This window comes from Somniosus microcephalus, chromosome 18, assembly GCF_052327205.1.
Source record: "Somniosus microcephalus isolate GS21.2 chromosome 18, FLI_Smic_1.0, whole genome shotgun sequence".
NCBI classification, from domain to species: domain Eukaryota; kingdom Metazoa; phylum Chordata; class Chondrichthyes; order Squaliformes; family Somniosidae; genus Somniosus; species Somniosus microcephalus.
In genome coordinates this window covers 16,237,022-16,263,983 of record NC_141004.1, presented here as the reverse complement: position 1 = coordinate 16,263,983, position 26,962 = coordinate 16,237,022, and the positions used below count along the sequence as shown (strand labels likewise).

The 26,962-nt window shown below is 44.1% G+C and overlaps 1 protein-coding gene across 1 annotated transcript; it reads left to right on the top strand.

The window, feature by feature from the left end:
• Nucleotides 1-1,715: 1,715 nt before the first annotated feature.
• Nucleotides 1,716-26,962, top strand: LOC147105048 (ras-related protein Rab-21-like). The gene is made up of 7 exons (XM_086011096.1): nucleotides 1,716-2,100; nucleotides 5,775-5,834; nucleotides 14,660-14,767; nucleotides 17,531-17,594; nucleotides 20,076-20,130; nucleotides 22,093-22,181; nucleotides 23,707-26,962. The coding sequence occupies exons 1-7, from the start codon at nucleotides 1,975-1,977 to the stop codon at nucleotides 23,850-23,852; spliced, it is 648 nt and encodes a 215-aa protein (XP_085867222.1). The 5' UTR covers nucleotides 1,716-1,974; the 3' UTR covers nucleotides 23,853-26,962.

Here is a 26,962-nt window from a genome sequence, read left to right as displayed (position 1 = left end):
CTATCTTTCCTACAATTCCATGTTTGAATCCTCCAATCAGGATACTGCCCTTGCCACAGTACCGAAACGGCTCTCATCAAAGTCACAAATTACATCCTTTGTGACTGTGACAAAGATAAACTATCCCTCCTCATCCTTCTCGACTTGTCTGTAGCTTTTGACATGGTTGACCACTCCATCCTCCTCCAACGCCTCTCCACCATTGTCCAGCTGGGTGGGACTGCACTCGCCTGGTTCCATTCTTATCTATCTAATCGTAGCCAGAGAATCACCTGCAACGGCTTCTCTTCCCACTCCCGCATCGTTACCTCTGGTGTCCCCCAAGGATCTATCCTTGGCCTCCTCCTATTTCTCATCTACATGCTGCCCCTTGGCGACATCATCCGAAAACACAGCATCAGTTTCCACATGTATGCTGACGACACCCAGCTCTACCTCACTACTTCTTCTCTCGGCCCCGCCACAGTCTCAAAATTTTCTGACTGCTTGTCCGACATCCAGTTCTGGATGAGCAGAAATTTTCTCCAATTAAATATTGGGAAGACCGAAGCCATTGTTTTCGGTCCCCGCCACAAACTCCGTTCCCTAGCCACCGACTCCATCCCTCTCCCTAACATCTGTCTGAAACTGAACCACACTGTTCGCAACCTTGGTGTCAAATTTGACCCTGAAATGAGCTTCCGACCACATATCCGCAGCATAACAAAGACCACCTATTTCCACCTTCGTAACATCGCCCGTCTCCGCCCTTGCCTCAGCTCATCCGCTGCTGAAACCCTCATCCATGCCTTTGTTATCTCTAGACTTGACTATTCCAACGCACTCCTGGCTGGCCTCCCACATTCACCCTACATAAACTTGAGGTCATCCAAAACTCACCTGCCCGTGTCCTAACTTGGACCAAGTCCTGTTCGCCCATCACCCCTGTGCTCAATGACCTACATTGGCTCCCGGTTAAGCAGCGCCTCAATTTCAAACTTCTCATCCTTGTTTTCAAATCCCTCCATGGCCTCGCCCCTCCCTATCTCTGTAATCTCCTTCAGACCCACAACCCCCTGCGATATCTGCACTCCTCTAATTCTGCCCTCTTGAGCATCCCCGATTATAATCGCTCAACCATTGGCGGCCGTGCCTTCTGTTGCTGAGGCCCTGAGCTCTGGAATTCCTTGCCTAAACCTCTCCGCCTCGCTACCTCTCTTTCCTCCTTTAAGACGCTCCTTAAAACCTACCTCTTTGACCAAGCTTTTGGTCACCTGCCCTAATTTATCCTTATGTGGCTCGGTGTCAAATTTTTTGTCTTTTAATGCTCCTGCGAAGCGCCTTCTACGGTAAAGGCGCTATATAAATACAAGTTGCTGTTGTTGTTCCATTTCAGATTTCCAGCATCCGCAGTATTTTGCTTTTGGGCTCTCCTCTTGTGTTAAATCAAATCAAAAAACAAATATAACTAAAAAACCAGTAACTTTTAAAAACTCAAATCAGAAATTAAATTAAAATTTGGTCATTTGGACCTATTATGCACTCCAGTCCCCGCGGCGCCCACCGGTCACGAAATTTGCTTTTGGGCTCTGGTGATTATTGGTCTAGCAATTCCTGTTAAGTTACTACATAGTGAAAGAGGGTGGACCTGCCCGAAGCAGAGCTTCTTTGGCACTTTGATTGACTACTCCCAACAGTCTCCTCCCTCTGCCCCCATGTGATGTGGGTTGTCAGAGCGGGAAGGGGCGGGGGAGGTGTGGTGCTGCCGCATTTATGGCCCACTCTACACATCAGCTGATCGCTACCTGCGCTCGGGAAGGAGGAGGTCGCCATCTTATAATGGTGTGTCGCACAATTTGCCTGCTGCCAGCTTAAAAAAAATCTCCAGCAGAGTTGTGAATAGCAGCGGGTCACGAATCAGCAGGGGCGGAAAAGAAAATCTCCTCCCGCTCTGATGAGACTTCCTTCTGACAAGCCAGTGTTTCTGTTATTATTATGGCCGCTGGCAAAAGCTACTGTTTCAAAGTAGTGCTGCTGGGGGAAGGCTGCGTGGGCAAAACCTCGCTGGTGCTGAGATATTGTGAGAATAAATTTAGCGATAAGCATATCACCACGTTACAGGTGAGTGGGGCTCCGGGGAGCAGTGTACAAGCCCGAGTCTGCGCGGTGTGCCCTGATACTGACTGGATACACTGGGCTAAATGGATACATTGGGATTGGATACATTGTGTAACTGGATTTAATCGCCGACTCGCTACATTGTTGCGGCTGAAAGTGACAAGTATGCAACTGATTGAAGTTGTAACTAATCTGCGAGGGGGAGCCAGGACTGCTCTTAAAACAACACGCGAGTTATTTTTAGGGGAAATTCCTAGGGGAACTTAACAGTATTTCTTATGTTCAATTGTCCCTATCTTGTTTTTTTGTAAATGGCTGAAAACGTTTTTTGGGGGGAGTCAACTATGCTGAACTGATTTCCTTCCTCATTTTGTGGAAACTTTTAACTACAGGTCTTGTCCTTTTTTTAATATTTCGGAGTCTCTGCAATTTTTGGGGGGCATAAATGTCGATTTCCCCAGGCCCCATCGTGCTGCTGCAACCGTATCTGTGTTGGACAACAGTCAAATAACGCAATGTTAATATAGCAGCTGATTTATCTATACTGCTCTTGGCTTTACAGGACAGGGAGGGGAATAGTTACATGCAGTGGTTATTTTTAAATTCAAGCTTGTGATTATGTTTCATTAATATTCACTTTATGGGAGGTCCTGTGCACCGATTATTTCAGCCTGTGAAAACGCCTAGCTCTGTCACCGGCTGCAGCCTGCACACACCGCTGCAGCAACCGAGTTCCCTGCCTTTGTTGGATCACTTTCGCCTCCGTTTCAGGTCCGATTAGGAATACTGACAGACAAACCCAATACCTCTTGTGAGTTTTGTGCCCTTTTTTTTTAAGGGGGACAGGAAGGAATTTAGAGTAACTAAAACGTGGTGCCTGGAATTAGGTCAAAGAATAATGGATATGCTGGGTATGATATACAAGGCTGTAATCTAATGTGTTTAGATTTCATTTATGAACTGCGAATCTTTGCTAATGTATTTGTAACTTTTTCAAGGCTTTGGATTGCTTTATTCCTGTATCTCCTTTTTTAAATTGGTAACAAGCCCTCTGTTTTAAACAAGGCCTCTTCCGTTTAGTTCCAGTTGATCGCTGATCAGCGCAAGCGCATGTTTTAGAACTTTTTTTTAATATATAGAGCACTTTCATCCGTGTTCAGGACTGTGGGTAAGAATGTCTGCCATTGGCTGTGTACCTTGCACGCTCGGTAAAGGGGAACCCTTGGCCTGTGAAGTTTAAGTTCTATTTATAAACAGGCAGTGACATTATCCACAATGTGGTGTTTCTTTGATGAGAATTCTTCTAATTTGCTAAGGCATGACATTTGTGTCAAGTAAACCAACCCTGTTGGGATTGGGATTTATTTTCTTTAATAAAGAAAGACTTGCATTTATACAGCACCTTTCACAACCACTGGACGTCCCAAAGCGCTTTACAGCCAATGAAGTACTTTTTTGATGTGGCTGTTGTGATGTGGGAAAGGCAGTAGCCAATCTGTGCACAGCAAGCTCCCACAAACAGCAATGTGATAATGGCCAGATTTTTTTTGGTGATGTTGATTTGAGGGATAAATATTGGCCAGGACACTGGGGAGAACTCCCCTGCTCTTCAATTAGTGCCGTGGGATCTCTTACTATCACCTGAGAGCAGACGGGGCCTCGGCTTAACGTCTCATCTGAAAGACGGCACCTTCAACAGTGCAGCACTCTCTCAGCACTGCACTGGGAGTGTCGGCCTAGATTTTTGTGCTCAAGTCCCAGGAGTGGGACTTGAACCCACAACCTTCTGACTCTGAGGCGAGGGTGTTACCCACTGAGCCACTGGCTGACCCAAGATTTAAAATTGCTGGGCATTATGAAGCTTGCCTGAAGCATTAGGTACAAGGATGTACATTTCAGTTCCAAAACCATGCAGAATTTAGAGGGGTTTTGTGTGTTGGTGTGGAGGGGTTTTATGTGTTGTTGTAGATGGGTTGAGCTTCTATACAGTACGGAGATTTGACTTGTCTGAAAACTGAGCCTTAAAATGACCCCCCCCCCCCCCAAGCCTTCTCTTTATTTTTCTAGAGAAAAAAGCCCCTACAGCACCACAACTTTCATTTATACAGCACCTTTAACATAGAAAAATGTTCCAAGGCACTTCAGAGGTATAGTCAGGCAATTTTCTTTGTGTGATACAGAAATGATGGAAGTACACAGCAAATCAGCATCTGAGGGAGAAAGACTGGTTCATGTTTTGGATGTGATCCTTCATCAGAGCTTGGTTGCTGTCTTTCCGAGTCTGGCTGTGTATTTTCTGTGTGCTATTTACTATAAAGCAGCAGAACGAAAGGCTTGATGTAGGAATCTCTGGGATCCAATCACATATCCTGCCATCACCAAGACCGTCTACTTCCACCTCTGTGACATCACCTGACTCCGCCCCTGCCTCAGCTCATCCGCTGCTGAAACCCTCATCCATGCCCTTGTTACCTCTAGACTTGACTATTCCAACGCACTCCAGGCCGGCCTCCCACATTCCACCCTACGTAAACTTGAGCTCATCCGAAACTCATATCCTAACTCGCACCAAGTCCCATTCACCCCTGTGCTCGCTGACCTACATTGGCTCTCGGTTGGGCAATGCCTCAATATTAAAATTTTCATTCTTGTTTTCAAATCCCTCCATGGCCTTGCCCCTTCCCAATCTCTGTAATCTCCTCCAGCCCCACAACCCTCCGAGATCTCTACGCTGCTCTAATTCTGGCCTCTTGCACACCCCGATTTTAATCGTTTCGGCATTGATGGACGTGCTTTCAGCTGCCTAGGCCCTCATCTCTGGCATTCCTAAACCCCTCCGTCTCTCTTTCTCTCTCCTCCTTTAACATGCTCCATAAAACCTACCTCTTTGCCCAAGCTTTTGGTCATCGTTCCTAATATCTCCTTATGTGGCTGGGTGTCAAATTTTGTTAATGTTCCTGTGAAGCGCCTTGGGATGTTTTACTGCAATAAAGGCGCTATATAAATGCAAGTAGTTGTTGTTGGATCCATTCTTTGTTATTGGATGACTTTATAAAAAAAATTTTTTTTTTTTTAAATCATTCCCTTAAGCCTAGAACCCATTCCTTATCTGTGCTTGGTAATTCCCATATTCAAGTGGGAAAATTAAATGAAACATTCCTGAGAAACTTTGAAACCTCGGAATCCAGTACTCCTCTGTTTAAACCGATTCCTAGACCTTTCCTATTTGTTTCATTCCTAATATTTCATCATTGGGACTAAATTTATTGGAAGGAATTTCCGAACCCCAATGAAGAGGTATATGTGTGTGTGTTGTCCTTGCTATAACTTGGCTTCATACACTCATTTCTGCTCTCTCTTGCTGTCTATAGCTGTGCAGGCCGTATTTCTTTGTTTAAAATGTTGATGACACCAAGGGATACGGACAATTAAAATAACGAAAGGATTAGCTCGGTTTAAAATAAATCAGGAGGGGACTTTATGAAACAAAAATGATCGAGTTCTTCATTACTGATATCAGCTGTCCATTTTAAACAAAGTTTATTAAAATAAAACACTAAGTATGCATTAAGATGGCTTTGGCATGTTCAGTGGAAAGGCGCCAGATATTGGCGCTCTGGCATTTGTAAGGACAGTTGAACTATTGTCTCCACTATTTAAATACTTCTCATTTTTAGGCCTCTTTCTTGACTAAGAAATTGAATATCAGTGGAAAGCGAGTGAATCTTGCGATATGGGTGAGTAACTGACCCGCTGTGAGACTTTTTTTGGTTGTCACTCTTGTTGACTGCTATGTTCTTTGGGGTGGTATAATAATTTGTTCATAACATGCACTGTCACAGTCCTGTGTTGTCCAACGCTGTATGTACAATTTTCTGAGGTGACTGCAGCTCATTGAAACCCTGGAGGATCCCTGCATCTACTTTTTCAATGGCCCAGAAATTTGGGTCGGGGGCTTCCCGCGGGTGTAAGCTCCCGACCTGCACTTAGCTTGCGCGCCGGCAGTTGAGCTGTAGGGCCCCGTGGAATTCCGATCCGGGGCCTGGCCCAGCTGCCGGCGCGCAGTGCTTGCGTATCCCAGGGGCGCAGTTAGTTCGATGCGTCCCCTGGGATCACGTGGGCCATGGGCAGCCAGAGGAGGGGAAAGCCCATTCATAAGTCTTGACAGGAAGACTATGGCCCCAAAATAGCAGTAAACCTTCAAATAATTTTTTTTTTAAATCTCTCTTTTTAAATAAACTATAAATTACATTAAATAACTATTTTAAACAATAATTTAAATTTTTGAAAAATAATTTTATATTCTAACGGGGCTAAAAATAAACTTGCTTTAAAGTATTTAAAAATAATAAACCTGTGGAGAAAATGTTTTAATTTTAATTAATTGACCACTTATCTTGGGGCCTGCTTTTTACATTTCTAAATTCTAAAGACTTACCCTCCCAGAGAAACCTGTTTTTAAAAAAAAAAAACATAAGTTCAAAGCGCACGTGCAGACTTCCCCACGCACTCGTTTGACCTCTGAACCCCTTTGTTCAGAGGAACGGAAGTGCTGGTTTCCCACGCATGGGCAGTGCATGCAGGAAACCGGCACTTCCATCGGGCCCACACGAGAGTACCCCGTGCGTACTCGCCCATGGAGACCCGAATTTCTGGGCCATTATCTTTTTTTTTTCTCCCTCTCTCTATCTGTTTTGGTGAAGAGATGGCCAAGTGGTTCAGATCATGGGTTACTAATCCATTGGGCAGTGCAGGCACAGATTTGAATCCTTTTCCTATCAATAGGCCAGTACTGGATGTTGCTTTGGAGCAGTACACCCCTTTGAGTGAAATCTGCTGAGCTTTAACCATTTCAGTTATGCTTGCTAACTTTTTTTTTCAAACGAACTTAACCTCTTGGCTGAGAAGAAACAAACGTAGGGTGCTTTATGCATCTGAAAAAATAAATACCAATCCGTGTGTAAATGGGTTTTGTGTTTTTGGACTGGTGGAAGTTGGCAAGTATCAGGTTGGCAATATTTGAGTGACGGTTTTGTGTGGCAGATCCTTGTCAGCCCGTCATACAATTTTAACTTTGTGGGTAGTGGGGTGACTCCAGAAAGTAAGTGTGGGGGGGGGGGGGGGTGTAAATGAGGGACTTGGTGTACTCATTTAAAAAAGAAAATGGGAGGGTAGTGAAGAAGCACCCCTTTGAAACAAATGAATCTCCAATTATCAATGTAGTAGGGGATGGAACAGTGTGGGAGCAATTGGTTGCACTATTCTGATATCTTCACTAGGTGCAGAACAGCGATTAGCGAATGAGGTGTGTGGATTTCACCTTGGATACCTTTTTAAACAAAAGAAACCTTCTGATGTCTCTTTGTTCAGTTTACCCACGAGTTCTGTTTGTACAGTGTCATTGGGGAGCAGGAATGTCTGGTTTCCACAGAGACTGCCTTAAGTGCGCTAAACACACACACCTTTTTTAATCTGGTTTTGAGTTCTCGTGTTTTGTGCTGCAAGTGATAGAACTCTGGGTTAAGAACAAAGTAGTATTTATAACTGAGGCATGGTTGGGTAAAACAAGGGATAGTGTTGTAATGGAGAGGCTGGAGGTGGTGTCTCAAGGTATGCAAACATGCTGCTTTTACAGGCTGAGACAGGAGAAATTATAATGGGGAATAAGGAAATGGCAGAGAAATTAAACAAATACTTTGTGTCTGTCTTCACGGAAGAAGACGCATTAAACTTCTCAAATAGTGGAGAAGCAAGGGTCAAGTGAGAAGGAGGAACTGAAAGAAATTAGTATTAGTACAAAAAAATTGTACTGGAGAAATTAATGGGACTGAAAGCTGATAAATCCCCATTACCTGATGACCTACATCCTAGGGTTTTGAAAGAGGTGGCTATAGAGATTGTGGATGAATTGGTTGTCATTTTCCAAAATTCCATAGATTTGAGAATGATTCCTGCAGATTGGAAGGTAACAAATGTAACTCCACTATTTAAGAAAGGGAGGAGAAGGTAAAGGGGGAACTACAGACCAGTTAGCCTGACATCAGTAGTAGGGAAAATGCTAGAATCTATTATTAAGGACGTGGTAACAGGGCACTTAGAAAATAATAATAGGATTGGGCAGAGTCAGCACGGATTTATGAAAGGGAAATTGTATTTGAAGAATCTTCATATTTTGAGGTTGTAACTAAGGGAATAGATAAGGGGGAACCAGTGGATGTGGTGTATTTGGATTTTCAGAAGGCATGCGATAAGGTGCCACACAAGAGGTTATTAAACAAAATTAGGGCTCATGAGATTGAGGGTAATATACTAGCATGGATTGAGGATTGGTTAACGGACAGAAAACAGAGAGTAGGAATAAACGGGTCATTTTCGGGTTGGCAGGCTGTAACTATTGGGGTACCGCAAGGATCAGTGCTTGGGCCTCAGCTATTCACAATCTACATCAATGATTTGGATGAGGGGACCGAATGTAATATATCCAAGTTTGCTGATGATACAAAGCTGGGTGGGAATGTAAGTTGTGAGGAGGATGCAAAGAGGCTTCAAGGGGATATAGACAGGCTAAGTGAATGGGCAAGAACATGGCAAATGGAATATAATGTGGAGAAATGTGAAGTTATCCACTTTGGTAGGAAAAATAGAAAAGCAGAGTATTTTTTAAATGGTGAGAGATTGGGAAATGTTGGTGTTCAGAGGGACCTGGGTGTCCTTGTACACGAATCACTGAAAGTTAACATGCAGGTACAGCAAGCAATTAGGAAAGCAAATGGTATGTTGGCCTTTTATACTCAAATCCTCTTGTAATAGAGTAAAGATGTCTTACTGCAATTATATAGGGCCCTAGTGAGACCATACTTGGAGTATTGTGGACAGTTTTGGTATCCTTACTTAAGGAAGGATATACTTGCCATAGAGGTTCCTGGGATGGGGGGATTGTCCTATGAGGAGAGATTGAGTAGACTAGGCCTATATTCTCTAGAGTTTAGAAGAATGAGAGGTGGTCTCATTGAAACATAAAATTCTTACAGGGATTTACAGGTTAGATGCTGAGGGGTTGTTTCCTGTGTCTGGGGAGTCTAGAACCAGGGGTCAAAGTCTCAGAATAAGGGGCTGGCCATTTAGGACTGAGATGAGGAGAAATTTCTTCACTCAGAGGGTGGTGAATCTTTGGAATTCTCTACCCCAGAGGGCTGTGGAGGCTCAGTCGTTCTGTATATTCAAGGCAGAGATCGATAGATTTTGGGATATTGATGGATGTGTGGATCAGGTGGGAAGGTGGAGATAAGGTAGAAGATCAGCCACGATCTTATTGAATGGTGGAGCAGGCTCAAAGGGCCGAATGGCCTCCTGCTCCTATTTCTTATGTTCTTCCAGTGAATTTCTGCTTCACTGTTGTCTGATTGTTTTAATGGGTTAATCCTTTTTTTAGTAGTGCCACCAGGTGAAACCTTTAGTGAAACCCTTGGACCATTCATCAGAAATGGTAATAATGGTTTAGCTGTAACCCAGTGAATATTTTGAATGCTGTGAAAGAAAGAAATTTGGAGAATCTATAGACTGACATTTCTGTGATTAAAGAATTTGTTGCACTGAAGCTATATGGTTTATTAAAAGAATTCCATCTGCACTATAATGCTACAAAAAATATAAATTGGATGGGTTGTGATAATGGCAAAAACTATCAGTCAGACTTTGGTAGGACCTGGCTGTAGTCGGGGTTGCTCTCGTCCTGGGTTTTTTTTTTTGAACTAAACGTTCTGATTTGTCTTGAGTGGAAGATGTGAAAACTTCACCAAAATTTAAGCCAGACACCAAACCTGCTCCAGAGTTCAGTTTGGGTTCTGCCAGGACCAGTCGTCTCCAGACCCCATTACAGCCTTGGCCCAAACCTGGACAAAAAGGCTGAATTCTAGAGCGGCGAGAGTGCCTGCCCTTGACTTCAAGGCAGCATTTGACCGAGTGTACTCTGATAAAGTGCTTTGCACGCTCAGATAGTTGCGGGTGGGGGGGGGAAACTGCTGGAAATGTGGTGGGACTTCTAGCCGCCATTGTGCCCTGGCATTGACCTGGTTCAAATTGTCAGGGATGTGGTCATTTTCTTAGTCTGGGGGGTGGGGCAGCAGCCTGTGTCTGTAGAGGGGTGACGGTGACCCACCACAATGAGATGTTGTAAGTCAGAGCAGCAGCAGCAGCAGCATCCCTGGCGCTCCGATAAAGGGCTCCTGAGGTGCGATTTGGGCTGAAGTTGAAGGCGGCTGAAAATATTCTTAACCGCTGCAGACAACGTTCTGTCCATCTCTTTCTCTCCACCCCCCCCCCCCCCCCCCCGCCCCTCCCTGGTGATCGATCCTGTTCTCAGCCAGTGTAATAATGGGTGGAATTCCTGGGGAGGCCTGCAGAAGTCTCCAATCATGCATGCCCCCAAAGTTTGGCCTGGATTTGCAGGGAGCGGTTGGAGGGTCCATCCACTTTGCACCTTCCCCCACCCCCACACACAGAAATTTGGGATGCAGATGGTGCAAGGTGGAAACCCACTGGATCTCGGTTCCGCTGTAAATACCTGGTCACCCACAAACAATGACCTGCTTTGCATGCCTGCGTGCCCCTCCCCACCCTTGGTTACTGGTGCAATGATGGTAATTGTCACTGTGCTTGCCATAAATTTGTTGCATTTCGTTCAGAGCAGTTAATTTTGGGCCAAATTTCCAATATGTGAGCAAGCAGTGAAGTTTGGTGAGCTGGCTGTTTCTGGCTTACCCAAAGGTGGCAATGTCGCTCGTTGTTAGTTAAAAGGTTCAGTTAAAAGTGCACTTGGTACGTGGATGTTTTTGTTATCTTGGATTACAGGACTTGTACCATGAAAAAGGCTGAGTTCACATCATTAAAGACTCAAATGATGTTTCAACCCTGCAAGTGGTTTTTAACTACTTATCATAACCGCAATCTAAACGGCCAAGTCGAAAATGAAAGGAACTGGTTGTGATAAGAACATAAGAACATAAGAAATAGGAGCAGGAGTAGGCCAATCGGCCCCTCGAGCCTGCTCCACCATTCAATAAGATCATGGCTGATCTGATCCTAACCTCAAATCTTCTATCACTCTGCATCCACCCGAACCCATGTGATCTCCCGGGAGAGGCGAAAAACCAGATAAAGACCCAATGGCCAATTTGGGAGAAAAAAATCTGGGAAATTCCTCTCCGACCCATCTAGGCGATCGAAATTCTTCCAGGAGATCACTCTGTCCCTATATTTTCTACAGTACTTACCTTCTGTAAAGGCGATCTCCACCCCAGCCAGGAACAGGAATAAAACCATCTCCTGAAATCTAACAGAATTAGAACACAGTAGGAGCAGAACAAGGCTACACGGCCCCTGGGCCCGCTCCACTACCCACAGGGCCATGACCATTCCGAACCCAGACTCGTGTCCAATTTCCTGCCCGCTCCCCGTAACCCTTTATTCCCTTTACTTCTAGGAAACTATCTATTTCTGTTTTAAATTTATTTAATGATGTAGCTTCCACAGCTTTCTGGGGCAGCAAATTCCACAAACCTACCACCCTCTGAGTGAAGAAGTTTCTCCTCATCTCAGTTTTGAATGAGCAGCCCCTTATTTTAAGATTATGCCCCCTAGTTCTAGTTTCACCCATCATTGGGAACATCCTCACCGCATCCACCCGATCAAGCCCCTTCACAATCTTATATGTTTCAATAAGATCGCCTCTCATTCTTCTGAACTCCAATGAGTAGAGTCCCAATCTACTCAACCTCTCCTCATATGACCACCCCCTCATCCCCGGGATTAACCGAGTGAACCTTCTTTGTACTGACTCGAGAGCAAGTATGTCTTTTCTTAAGTATGGACACCAAAACTGTATGCAGTATTCCAGGTGCGGCCTCACCAATACCTTGTACAACTGCAGCAATACCTCCCTGTTTTTATATTCCAACCCCCTAGCAATAAAAGCCAACATTCCATTGGCCTTCTTAATCACTTGCTGCACCTGCATACTAACTTTTTGAGTTTCGTGCACCAGGACCCCCAGATCCCTTTGTACTACAGTACTTTCCAGTTTCTTGCCATTAAGATAATAACTTGCTCTATGATTTTTCCTGCCAAAGTGCATAACCTCACACTTTCCAGTATTGTATTCCATCTGCCAAATCTCTGCCCACTTACTTAGCCTGTCTATGTCCCTTTGCAGGTTTTTTATGTCCTCCTCACTCACTACTTTCCCTCCCATCTTTGTATCATCTGCAAACTTTGATATGTTACACTCGGTCCCCTCCTCCAAATCGTTAATATAGATTGTAAAGAGTTGGGGACCCAGCACTGACCCCTGCGGAACACCACTAGTTACTGGTTGCCAATCTGAGAACGAACCATTTATCCCAACTCTCTGCTTTCTGTTAGAGAGCCAATCCTCCACCCACGCCAGAATATTACCCCCAATCCCGTGATTTTTTATCTTGAGCAATAATCTTTTGTGTGGCACCTTGTCAAATGCCTTTTGGAAGTCTAAATACACTACGTCCACTGGTTCCCCTTTATCCACCCTGTATGTTACTTCCTCAAAAAACTCAAGCAAATTTGTTAAACATGACTTCCCCTTCATGAAACCATGTTGAGTTTGCCCTATTAAATTATGTTTATCCAAATGTCCCGTTACTGTCTCCTTAATAATGGACTCTAACATTTTACCAACCACAGATGTTAGGCTAACAGGTCTATAGTTTCCAGCCTTCTGTCTACTACCCTTTTTAAATAAGGGTGTTACATTAGCAGTTTTCCAATCTGCCGGGACCTTTGCTGAGTCCAGTGAGTTTTGGAAAATTATTACCAATGCATCCACAATCCCTACCGCTACTTCCCTCAAGACCCTGGGATGCAAGCCATCAGGTCCAGGGGATTTATCCGCCTTGAGTCCCATTATTTTACCAAGTACCACTTCCTTAGTGATTTTAATCGTATTTAGTTCCTCCCCCCCTAGAGCCCCCTGTTTGTCCAGTGTTGGGATATTCTTAGTGTCCTCTACTGTAAAGACTGATACAAAATAATTGTTCAGTGTTTTTGCCATCTCCATGTTTCCCACCATTAATTTCCCGGTCTCATCCTCTAAGGGACCAACATTTACTTTAGCCACCCTTTTTCTTTTTATATAACTATAGAAACTTTTACTGTCTGTTTTTATATTTTTTGCTAATTTACTTTCATAATCTACCTTCCCTTTCTTAATCAATCTTTTTGTTATTTTTTGCTGTCTTTTAAAGACTTCCCAATCTTCCATCCTCCCACTAGATTTGGCTACCTTATATGCCCTTGTTTTTAGTCGGATACTATCCTTAATTACTTTACTTAGCCACGGATGGCTATCTTTTCTTTTACACCCTTTTTTCCTCAGTGGAATATATTTTTTTTGGAAGTTGTAAAATAACTCCTTAAATGTACACCACTGGTCATGTACCGTCTTACCCTTTAATCTATTTTCCCAGTCCACTCTAATTAATTCCGCTCTCATACCTTCATAGTCTCCTTTATTCAAGCTCAGCACGCTTGTTTGAGATCCAACCTTCTCACCCTCTAATTGAATATGGAACTCAACCATGTTATGGTCACTCATTCCAAGGGGATCCTTTACTAGGACATTTTTAATTAATCCTGTCTCATTACACAGGACCAAATCTAAGGTTGCTTGCCCCCTGGTCGGTTCAGTTACATACTGCTCAAGAAACCCATCCCTAATACACTCAATGAACTCTTCCTCAAGGCTGCTCTGCCCAATTTGATTTGTCCAGTTAATATGATAATTAAAATCCCCCATAATTATAGCTGTTCCCTTATTACAAGCCTCAACTATTTCCTGATTAATACTCCGTCCAACAGATGTGAAGTTCTTGTACATTGTGGTAATGTCATGGGTGGGGAGGGTGGAGAAGGGGGTGTCCAAGACACTTGACTTTCCACTCGCTAATCTAGGCCTGCATAAGGCCGCTTTGGTGGGATACCACAAGGTGACTGCTGCCTTTGGAAATGGGCTCCTTGAGAGGGTGTGTGGGGTGGAGTTCATGCCTTTAGGGGAGAGAGAGAGAGAATTTGAGAGAAGTGAATCTTGAGTCTCAAACTCCAGCAAAAAAAAAACCCATGTCTGCTGAGTTTCTGGGTTCGTAAGGAGGAAAATAACTTGTGTGATAATTAGCAGCGTCCAGAGTCATTTGTTTATCTTTAAATCTTGAATGTACTTTTTTTAACAAGATTTTTTTTTTAAACTTAAAAAAAGCACTTAAAATGTCGCTTTATACATCAGGCTGGTTGCGTGAGTAGACGTCTGATTTTTCTTGGAATGATCGATCAGGTCAAGGGGGAAATAGAGACGAGAACATTAGTTAATGCCCCAGCCTTCCTTCCTTCATTGTAACTGTTGAGAATGAGTTTCCATGGATTTGATGTTTTTTCTTGTCCTTTTTTTGAATTGTGTTCTCGAGTCCTCTTCCCCCCCCCCCCCCCCCCCCCGCGTGGCAGAATTCCGGATCTGAAATTCTCTCCTCCTCCTGTACAGGACACAGCCGGGCAGGAACGGTTTCACGCTTTGGGCCCGATCTACTACCGAGATTCAAATGGTGCCATATTAGTATATGACATCACCGATGAAGACTCATTTCAGAAGGTGAGCTACTTGACCTTCTGTGATCTCTACGTTTGGCGTTCCTTTTTTAAACCAGCAGTAGTATCCATTTGTGAGGTACAGTAAATAGAAAGTGAAAACCCTAAAGCATTTTCTGTATCTCCTGATACCCGTTTGCTGTTCAGTGAACACGTTCTCCTCCATCGACGTTTTACCATTTCCAGCCCAGTTCACACATTCTGTTTATACTGTGATGTGTTTTGTTTTGACAAATTACTGAAACCCCCCACCCACCCCAAAAAAAAACCTTTTGAAGGTAATTATATAGAATACTTTATTACTTGAAAAATTAAATAAACTTTGCAGCAATTTAAATTTTCATTGTGAGGGAGTGGCAATCTGGAACTCTCCTCCCAAAAGTCTCTGGATGCTGTGTCAATTGAAATGTTTAAAACCTTAAGATCAGTAGATTTGGATTTTTTTGTTTGGTAAGGGTATTGGAAGCATATGAAGCAAAGGCTGGTAAGTGGAGTTGAGGTACAGATCAGCCGTGATCTAATTGAATGGTGGAACAGGCCCGAGGGGCTGAATGGCCTCCTCCTGTTCCTGTGTACAATGGATTACTTCAACAACAACTTGTATTTATATAGCGCCTTTAACGTCGTAAAACTTCCCAAGGCGCTGCACAGGAGTATTTTAAGACAAAAAATTTGACACCGAGCCATGAAAGGATAAATTAGGGCAGGTGACCAAAAGCTTGGTCAAAGAGGTAGGTTTTAAGGAGTGTCTTAAAGGAGGAAAGAGAGGTAGCGAGGCGGAGAGGAAAGGAAGGATAACCGCCAACCAGATCCCCGCGCACAGCAGTGAGATGAACTGGCAGTTCATCTGTTTGTGATGGTTAAGGGAGATGTTACTGGGAACATTCACCGCTCTTCCTTGAATAGGACATTGAGGTCCTTAACGCCCACCTGAAGCATGAGAATAAGCACTTGACCGTGTGGTACTTGCTCAGCATTGCGCTATCGTGTTGGCTCTTCAAGTCCTGAAGTGGGCTTTAAATCTACAAACTTCTGACATGGAGGCAAACGTACCACTAAGTCCTGATCAGTTAATGATGTGCAAGCGAATTAACACACGTCATTGCACTTCAAAAGTGCTTTATTTTGTGACGCATTCTGATGCTTTGCGCTATAAATACAATAATATTGAGTTTATGCATGGAGCAATTAAGGGGTTTGCTAATACACCAGACTAACAATTGGACTATTGGCACTCTTGCTATTCAGAGACTAAGGGCTCGATTTTCAGTGTGCCATGGAGTCGGGATTGGAGGCATGCGGAGGGGTTAAATTCCCAAAATCGGGGGTCCCGACACCATCCTGCCCCCAACCCGCCTCCATGCCAGTTTCAAAGGAGGTGGGGACCCGCCTCCCCGAGGCAGGAAGGGATTAGTGCCAATTAACTGCCTGTTAACAGGTAGTTAACAGGCAGTTTTTAGCCTAATCCCTATTTTTAAGCTTGAACTGTGGGATTCCCGACGGCTCCAAACCACGCCAAGTTGGAGTCGGGCCGTTGGGTTGGAGGGGTCGAGATGTCGGGTGTTCAGGTGAGCGATGAGTGCATAGGTAAGTGTGTTTGGATCTAAAGTGATTAAAGAAGTGTAAATTACCTTTTCTTACCTTTTCAGCCTTCCTTCCTTTAGGTTCGGGGAGTCCCTCATCTCACCGGCACAGAAAGCAGAATGGCTGCGAACTGTCAAAAGTGACAGCCTGCAGCTTTCTGTCAGGAGAGATTTCTAACTGAGTCTGTGGAGAAGGACTCGGGTTAGAAGACTGTGTTTGACAGCTTTAAACAGCTGTGAAACACTGATATTTCATCTGTCAAAATGTCTTGACCGATGAAATGTCAGTCTGTGACGTCACCTGTTGCCGGGTGGTCCTTAATTGGCCTGCTGAGCCTGCTGGGCGGGCTCAACAAGGTCAATCAAGTTAGTCGCGTGGATTGGCTGCATCTCGATGGAGGCGGGACTACAACCCCGAGAGTTGTAGTTCCGCCTCCAACCCGACTCCTGAATGAAAATCCAGCCCTAAAGGTCTGTTAAAATCATGGTTTGATCGGGTAGACGTAGAAAAAATTTCCGCTTGTGTGGGATTCCAAAACTGGGGGGGGGGGGGGGGGGTGATGCGCCATCAATTACTCAAAAGACTGAAGTTGAGCGAGTAACAATCAGGCTTTTATTAACTAAAGAATGAAGGTCTTGTCTCGAGTGGTCGACCCGTCCAGAATACTAAGGGACTGGGAGGTAGTCACTTATATACCTGGAATAGTGGGAGGAGTCAGCCGAGGCATGTCCAGACCTGTACCTAGTGGAATACACATACAGACACAGACAGGTATGACAGTGGTTTACCACAGGGGGATAATAAAATATAAGATGGTCACTAATAAATCCAATAGGGCATTCAGGAGGAACTTCTTTATGCAGAGAGTGGTTAGAATGTGGAACTCGCTACCACGGAGTGGTTGAGGCGAATAGTAGAGATGGATTTAAGGGGAAGCTAGATAAGCACATGAGGGAGAAAGGAATAGAAGGAGATGCTGATGGGGTGAGATGAAGAGGGGTGGGAGGAGGCTCATGTGGAGCATAAACACCGGCATGGACCAGTTGGGCCGAATGGCCTGTGTCTGTACAGTAAATCCGATGTAACTGTTTCCTGCCCCTCTATATTAATCTGCCTGGATTGTAGCTCATGTTGGTGGCGTCCGATCTTGTAAAGGTGAATTGAATGTCTTTTAATCTTGCAGGTGAAGAACTGGGTGAAAGAGCTGCGGAAGATGCTTGGCAGTGAAATCTGTCTGTGTATCGTAGGTATGTGAGTTCTTAACATTGTCATTCTCCTGTATTGTCCCGTTAGGCACCCCAAACACTCTTTGTATAATATCGTTATGCCGGTACCATTATTCCTGTACCTACAAGTGGATGCTGCTTTGTCTTCTCTCTGTCTTCCTCCACCCTCCAATTTTTTTAAATTGTCTTTTTAAAAAAAATTTTTTTTTTAATTGTGTGATGGTGTTTTTAAAAAATTGTTCTTGTGTTGTGGGCAATGCTGGCAAGGCGCATTGATTGCCAATCCCCTAGTTGCCCTGAGAAGGTGGTGGTGGGCCTTCTCGGTGAACTACGGCAGTCTATGTGGTAATGGTGCTCCCATAGTGGAGGAGTGGGACTAATTGAATAGCTCTTTCCAAGAACCAGCACAAGCATGATGGGCCAAATGACCTCCTTCTGTGCTCTGATACCATGTCCAAGTCAGGGTGGCACGTGACTTGGAGGGCAACTTGCAGATGATGGTGTTCCCCTAAAGTCAATGGAACGAAAGTTGGGCGGGTTCTGCAATGGGTGGGCAATCCTCTCCCTCAGAATGCCACCCAGGCGGTGGTTAACTTGACCCCCTTTCTGTCCATAAACCCTGCTTCCAAATATCAACGATCTAGACTTGAATATAAGGGGTATGATTAAGAAGTTTGCAGATGATACTAACATCGGCTGTGTGGTTGATACTGAAGAAGGAAGCTGTAGACTGCAGGAAGATATCAATAAATTGGTCAGGTGGGCAGAACAGTGGCAAATGGAATTCAATCCGGAGAAGTGTGAGGTAATGCATTTGGGAAGGAAAGGGAATACACATTAAATGGTAGGACACTGAGTAGTGTAGAGGAACAAAGGGACCTTGGAGTGCATGTCTACAGATCCCTGAAGGTAGCAGGCCAGGTAGATAAGGTGGTTAAGAAGGCATACGGAATGCTTGCCTTTATTAGCCGTGGCATAGAATACAAGAGCAGGGGGGGTTATGCTTCAACTGTATAAAACACTAGTTAGGCCTCCGCTGGAGTACTGCGTGCAGTTCTGGTCACCACATTACAGGAAAGATGTGATTGTACTAGAGAGGGTACAGAGGAGATTTACAAGGATGTTGCCGGGAGTAGAGAATCTTGGCTATGAGGAAAGACTGGATAGGCTGGGTTTTTTCCCCCTTGGAACAGAGGAGGCTGAGGGGAGACCTTATTGAGGTGTATAGAATTGAGGGGCCTAGATAAAGTGGACAGAAAGGACCTATTTCCCTTAGCAGAGGGGTCAAAAACCAGGGGGCACAGATTTAAAGTAATTGGGGGAAGGTTTAGAGGGGATTTGAGGGGAAATTTCTTCACCCAGAGGGTTGTGGGTGTCTGGAACTCACTGCCTGAAAGGGCGGTAGAGGCAGGAACCCTAACCACATTTAAAAAGTACTTGGATGTGCACTTGGGATGCTCTAACCTGCAGGGCTACGGACCAAGAGCTGGGAAGTGGGATTAGGCTGGATAGCTCTTTGTTGGCCGGCGTGGGCACGATGGGCCGAAATGGCCTCCTTCCGTGCTGTAACTTTCTATGAATATTTGCTGACTTTTCTGTCCATGTATACTATTTGTAAATTGCTATGTTGGCATTCCCCATTCAATTCTGCTATGTCAATGTCTCAAGTAATTTATTAGTAACCTTTTTAAAAGGAAGAGGTGGAACAGCAGAGCCCATAAGGTATCACTAAAGTTGGCCCTCACACTAAACATCGGTTCAGTATCCTTTTTGTGTGTGATAAAACTGCTTGGATTGGGGTGCAGGATGTGTCGGCTGCTGTCCCGATCGGAATGTTCAGTGGAGACACTTGGTGATCACAGCATGTTTGCATCTGGTGTGGTGCAAAGATAGTTGTGGCATGATTGACCAACTTAAAGTGCCTCAGTGCAACGTAAATGTGTGATGGTGAGAGGGAGTTAGCACTTGTGTGTAGGAAAGGGTTCAAGTATCAATGTTCATATGGAGATATCAGATCAGACATGCTAATGCAGTTTTGTCCCATGCATAATGTGTTCCTATTTGCTGATGTAAAATGACAGCCAAGTAAAATCATCATTGCCACGTATAACAGTTTGAGCAAGGAGGTGTTGGCTACTCCTTCACTAAAGCCTGCAACATCAGACCAGATTTATGGAGTCTCCATAAACTGGGAACTAATTCCTTTGCCAGGACTCTTCTCTCTCAATCTGTGTCCCTTCTACAATCTTGAGGGTTTTTTTAACAACCCCAAGCCTAGCCTCCTTTTAATCATTACTGCTGCATTGGCCTTCTCCTGTGTTTGTTTTGAATTTAGCCTTTACGAGATCTTGCTCTGCGGGCCTTGACCTTTCAACTTGGACTCTCAAATTTGTGGGGGGGGGGGGGGGTGGGGAAAAAAAACTTGCAGCAATTTTCAGCGAGCTTACAATTTTGGTGTCTGGAGGTTACTGTTCTTTAATAATTGCTTTGTTGAATTCGCAGGGAATAAAACTGACCTGGAGAAGGATCGGACTGTGTCCATTGAAGAAGCAGAGGCGTATGTATCAGGCACTGAATGGAACCTTTGGGGAAAACTGGAGCTGGATTTTAGCCAGCTAGCTGCTGAGGAGTGTGTGTATGGGACACAGCTTTGACATTGGAGTTGGTGTTAAGGGATTTATTGTAAACTGGTTTTTAAGTGATATTTTTATTTTCGCTTTGGGGGTAAATGCAGCACCCAGTGTGATATTGAGCCCTTCAAATCGTTACTGAGTGCACAGTCTATTTAACGTCGAGAATCAGGACAGCAACAATCAATCCCTGGTTTGGGGATCTCGGTGTGCGTACTGGTAGGGAACGTGCAAATTGGCCAGTTTCCAGGGTTTTCCTACTTCTAATCACTGTCCAGTGACCCAGCAGGAAAGTACATTTTGAGCGGATGTTGAGTGAGGGGGAGGATGACGTTTAGCTTTGCGCTGCCCCACCCTTGCAGTCAAACTGTTTTAATTCAACTTTCGAGGAAAGGACCTTTAATCTCGGGACCTCGGTGGTAAGGATCTGTTCTGATCTCTTGCTTCTGTTATGTATATATTTATATAATGGAAAGGCGTATAGTGCAATCACCTGCTTCACGGGGACATTTATTGCTAAATCCTGCTCGGAGCGCTCTGTACGGACAGCCGTGCGTCGTTTCCCCCTCGCTTGGTGAGTGAAGTGATTGTGCTCTGTTTCTGTGGAGAGGACATTGTGTTCTAATTGCAGGAATGGTTTGTCCTGGTTAGAAATTTGTTTTGAAGAATGTTGGAAGTCTTCAAGCCTTTAAACCAACACTGCTCAATTAGCCTTTGAAGTGCATCATTATAGCCAGCCCTCTCTTTTAACCTGTTTTATTTTGTTAACCTGCTTTTAGATCGGTGGGCTGGGCAAGCAAACCACGCTCTTCGTGAGTCCTGAATCATCTCGTTGCTCTTTTAATGCAGAGGTTCTCAAACTGGGGTCCGCGGACCCCTGGTGGAGGGGAGGAGCCCCATAGAGACTTTCCAGGGGGTCCGCGAAATAATGGGCAAGTGCGGCCGCCACATGTGCAGCGCAGAGTGGGCTGGCTGTCTCACCTAGGAGGGGAGATGCCTGAAGGTTACAAACCCATTTAGAATCAATTCCCAAGTTGTTTACCAACAAAAATCGCAAGTCCTCTTCCCTGGATAAAATGCTATGCTATTCTACAAGGAAGGCAACCACAGACAAACTCCGCTTAACCCACGAGAAGAGCCCTCTTCACAGCCGATCGCAGACTGTGCTATGACACAAAGCAGTGTGTGGCCAAAACCATGCCACCTCGATATACAGTTGGTAGAGTTTCCTTAGCATTGCTACACCAACATTTTCAGGAAATATGGTGGAGTTTAAGCTGCCTCTGCTGGGGAGAAACATCACACCAAGGGTAGACGGACTCTGCAGTGAGAAGCAGGCACACCCGTCTCATTGATATCTGTTTTCTTAAAAGCATAATTGAAATGCTCTGTTTACACGCAGCACTTTCATATGAGTATTCTAATTTAGATGGGGGGGGTCAGTGATTACTAATCTATTTGAAAAGGGGTCCTTCAACCAAAAAAGTTTGAGAATTGCTGACTCTACCTCCTGTCTTTAAACAAATGCTGTTGATTAAACCAACGCGAGTCTCTTCGGAACATTGTGTTGCAGTGACTCTTTTTAAAGTGCCACTTGCGTTTTATTTCCCTGCGCCCTTCTGAGTCTTTGTATGTTGCATGCCTTGCCTGGCTGAGAGGACCTGCTGCCAGTGGGAAAAATAGATGGCTACAAGGGTGGCAGAAGGGGAGTGCTTCTTGCTTTCTGCCACCTCCACATAATTGCCTAGTTGAGGATATTAATCTTGTGGGTGCAAATCTACATTACTGCTCCTACGTGCTGTGCCCCCCGGATTAACATTTTTGTTTATAGTCTTTGATGTTCAATCTCTTGACTCATTAAAATTCTTTAAATAATTCCTCCCCAACAGGTATGCAGAGTCTGTAGGAGCAAAGCACTTCCACACTTCTGCCAAAGTGAACAAAGGCATTGAGGAACTCTTTCTTGATGTCTGTAAAAGTGAGTGAGTGTTCTCCAACTCTGACTAGCTCTCAGCTGTGATGTGCTTCACCCAATTGTGCCTGTTCAACCTCTCCCACCTTTTTTTTTTTAAGATGCTCCTTAAAACCTGCCTCTTTGACTAAGCTTTTGGTCTCGTGTCCTATTAATGGTCCAAAAATTTGGTTTGGAGGCTTCCCGCGGGTGCAAGCCTCCGACCTGCACTTACCTAGCGCGCCAGCTGTTGTGCTGTGGGCCCGTGTGGGATTCCGATCCTGGGACTCCAACTGCCGGCGAGCAGTGCTTGCGTATCCCAGGGGCGCAGTTAGTTCGATGCGTCCCCTGGGATCACATGGGCCATGGAGAGCCAATGGTAGCAGGGAATCTCTATTCATAGATTTGACAGGAAGAGCTGTCGAATCTATGAATACAATTCAGCCCCAAAAATCACAAACTTCAAAATTTTTAAAAATAACTAAATTACATAAATTGAAATTTTTGTTTAATTATTTTTTGAAAAAATAATTAGTTTCTAACAGGGCTAAAAATAAACTTGCCTTTCTTTAAAGTATTTAAAAATAATAAACCTGTGGAAAAAATGTTTTAATTTAACTTAATTCACCACATACCTTGTTAAAAGCAGGCCTTGCGACTGCTTTTTAGAAGCGTAGCTCCTGGAGACTTGCCCTCCCGGAGAAACCCGCAAAAAAAAAAAAAAAAGGAAGTTCCAGGCGTGCGCGCTGCCTCTCCGGCGCACACGTTCGACCTGTGAACCCCTTCCTTTTTAAGGGAACGGAAGTTCCGGTTTCCCGTGCATGCATGAAACTGGCACTTTTGTTGGGCCTACGCAAGAGTACCCAGCGCATACTCACCCGTGGGGACCCGAAGTTCTGGCCCATTTAAATTGAATATCTCCTTATGTGGCTGGTGCTACATATTCAACCTCTTTTTTTTTTTTTTTTTTTAAATAATTAATACAGAAACTTATTTGGAGGTTGGGGGATGGATGGGAAGTTTGTGCTACAGTGTCAAACATTGGAGCGGTGGTGTCTTTCAGAACAATGTTGCAGCTGTCCCAAAGATGCAGAAAATGTCCAGTGCAGCAATGCTATTTTAGGATGAGACGTTAAACTGAGGCCCCGTCTGCCTCCCCTTGGGTGGATGTAAAAGATCCCATGGCACTATTTGAAGAGGAGCAAGGGACTTCTCCCTGATATCCTGGCCAATACTTATCCCCTGACCAACACCACAAAAAAAAAAAAAAAAAAAAAATGGTCTGGTCATGTCATTATCACATTGCTGTTTTGTGGGAGCTTGCTGTGTTAAAATTGGCTGCTGCATTTCCTACAACAGTAACTACGAAAGCACATCATTGGCTGTAAAGTGCTTTGGGAAGTCCTGAGGTTGTGAAAGGAGCTATATAAATGCAAGTCTTTTTTTTCCTTTTTTACCCCCCCCCCCCCCCCCCCCCCCAACCACTTTCTATTAATGACGTGGTCAGTACTTTGGGAGTTCCTAAAACGTTTTTATTTTCCCTCCTTTTCAGAGATGCTTGAAGTTGCCCAAGCAGAGGAAGCGGCAAGAGAGAACGATCCCAGTCGGGCGGGCAACACACGGCGGGGCATACAGATCATTGATGATGATGAACCGCAGCCGCTAAGCACTGGGGCCTGCTGCTCTGCTGCTTCTTAAACCGAAGCCCCCTCCAAGCCCGCCGCTTATGCAGAGAATGAGACTGCAGTGACTGTGGGGCACTGGACATGACTGGACTCCCATTAACAAATACGAGCTGCAGGATGAACGGACTGGAGGCACCATTTGTAGTGTCGTCGGCCTCCACGCCCAGCTGATGGAAAATGAAGATCTTCTGCTATTTCTGGCTGAAAGTTGTAATTTATTTATTATAGGAAAATAAATCTCGAGGGTGGGGGGGGGTGGGAAAATGGCTTCTGCAGGACTTCCGAAGCAAAAAGCCCAATGGCTCTTGTGGGGACTGGATTGAGTGACAAAATAAAAGCCGCACAAGGCAGGATTTAGTTTTGAAGGGATGGTCATGTACCTAAGGAGTAGCTCCGAAGTAAAGACAATATCCTGCTTGTTGTATGCCATCAGTTAATAGCCCAACAGTTTGGGCCTAACTCGAATATAATCCTTTGTGGCTGCTTACCCACTGCAGGTGGCACACTACAGACGTTCCTGGTAATGTGGTGTCCTGGGAAAAGTATAGCATATGGTGCTTCTCGCTGAAAGGGGATAACCATGCTTAGAAGCATTCTTTTATACACTTTCCCCCCACCCCCCCACCCAAACACAAACCGGTGAGGCAAGGAGCCGAGTGCAATGCGCACTTCTTTTGCATTGATTGGTAGATGCGTCTTTCTAGATTACTTCTGGCAACTCACCTACACACTCCCATTTCAGACCTTCCTTCTTGCACTTTACTTTCTTGCACATTATATTTTGCCGCCCCTTGGACAGAGATGGCTTGAGTTGGTGCCAATTAGATTTGAATGTGATGCTCATGTTGAAATGTCTCGCACTGTGCTTTTAAAGGCGTTGCACGCCATTAACCACGGAACATTCAGTTTAGACCTTATCTGATCAGTGTTACAGAATTCCGTTTTGGACCTTGTCTCCTCTCCACCTTCTACAATGTGGACCCCCAAGTAGCTGGCCTATTCCATTGTGTTCAACATAACCCATGTGTCTATTTAAACTGAGCACAACTCTTTATTTTATAAAAGATGCTTGCAAAATGGAATCGTGCTTCTGGAAAATAGTATGGATACACATTGGTGTGATTCTTGTAGCTTAAAGGTGTTGGGGCTATATCTAAGGCATACAACTTACAAAATTAAGAAATTTCCCTTGGTAGGCTCCAAGAGCGAGTAAGTGCTGTATTGATAAGTGTACTGGAGCTTTCTGATATCTGTTGGGCGCACTTGAGTGTATTTACTGACTGAGTACCTAGTCTTCTGTTCTCTGCCCTGATAATTAATTATAGGTAACTATAATTTTGACTTTATTTATTTAAAGAAATAGAGGATGTGAGAATCCACAGGCTGTTTGAGATAAAATAGCTACTGCAGGTTATCAGGCTGACAGTTTGTCTAAATTTCTCTCTTTCGTCCGCATTTAAAAAGAAATGTCTAGCTTTAAGTTCAGTTCGGGTATTCAGTTACATTAGTGCGGCCTTGCCCATCAACTGTCAGTGGTATGCAAAACCTGTCTTTCACATGATGCAGTCTAGTAAACATTTCTGACATTTATGATCAGATGTTTTTCTGGTTGTGTTGAGGATTAGATTTCTATCTCTTGCTCATAGTCTATTTATTCCAAGTCACTTAATTTAAAATGTGCCTTTCAGTTTTAACCGCTGAATTCTCACTTTGCTGTCTGTTAATTTATATTATTGGATAACTCCTATTTTGTTAGCACAAAATGTGACTGAACAGCCAGGAGTCATCGTGGAGTGACTGTTCCCCACAACTGGACAATTTGTCAGGTTTGCTGTGGCTCAGATTTCTTTCATGCAAGCGCATTTTTGTTTTAGATGTAGATTTTTTTTTTTTCCCCACTGTCCTTCTCTCCCTCCCCCTTCCAGTGCCAAGCCACATGCTATTTCAAACTGAAGAGGTCATTGTCTTGCTAATATTTAGCAAACCAAGACTATATATTAAAAAAAAAAAGTCCTCAAATTTCAGCATCCCAGCAGAATTTTGTTGATGCTTTGTCATTTATCTCATCGTATGTTCGTGTTGTGCTATTTGAGTCTTTCTATGAGTATAGCAGCGTGAGTAATCAAGATTTGGTACAAGTAAAAGTGCATCTGATACACAGTAGATATTGTATGTGATTTTACTTGCTATATTCTCCATACGTTGCTTGGCAGAGCTGAAAACAATCTTGTACTCTAACCTTGAATTTAAGCTTGTCGAACATTGTGTAACATGGCTTTTCAGGTTTAACTTCACAAATTGCTGTTAGTGGTGGTAGATCAAAGGTTGGTTTGCTTCTATTGGGGAATAATGGGAGCTCCAACTTGCTGTTTCCTTTCTCTCTGAGCCAGTATCTCTAATCTATCAGGAGTGCCCTTTCCCCTCAAACCTAGCACAGGCTTAAAGTAGCTTCACATCTAACATGTTCACTTTTTTTCCCCCTCTTGGTAACATTGCCAAGCTGGCTGTTCAGGCAACTGGGAGATCACCGCATCATATTGCTTGGCAGGAAACTTATCCGTTTTACCCATGGACTAAACTGCAGTAGGGCCACTGATGCACTGCTTGTAACTGAGTTCGGTGCTATACAAACCTTTTTATCGTGTGATCAATCTGAGATGCCTGTGACAGTTTGAAGTGAATTGTATTCTATTCCTAGGTGAAATGAGTAAAGGTAAAATACTTAAATGCACCAGAGTGAGATATGTAATGAGTGAACACCAGGTTGGTGAAAATGGCACTGAGGACTTGCGTCAGCTGTAGTAATGATGGTAAATGGACTAACTTGCCTAATGTAAATACTATCAAAGCACTTGGAAATAGTAATTATGTTTTTTGGTGCCATTTTTATAGGCTTGCATTGAAGTGAAAATAACATTCCCCTTATTGAGTTTGTGGCAAAATCTTGTAAACAACTTGTGGATGTTGGGGTAACATTTTGGTAATGGGAGTACTCTAGTGTCCGATGGATTGTATGTAGGAACATTGCTCTCTTTACAAAGAGGTTTGCTCCAGAATGGATAGTTGATTAAGAAACTAAGACACTTGTGATTAATTTGTTATTAAAATATTGTTATGCAGACA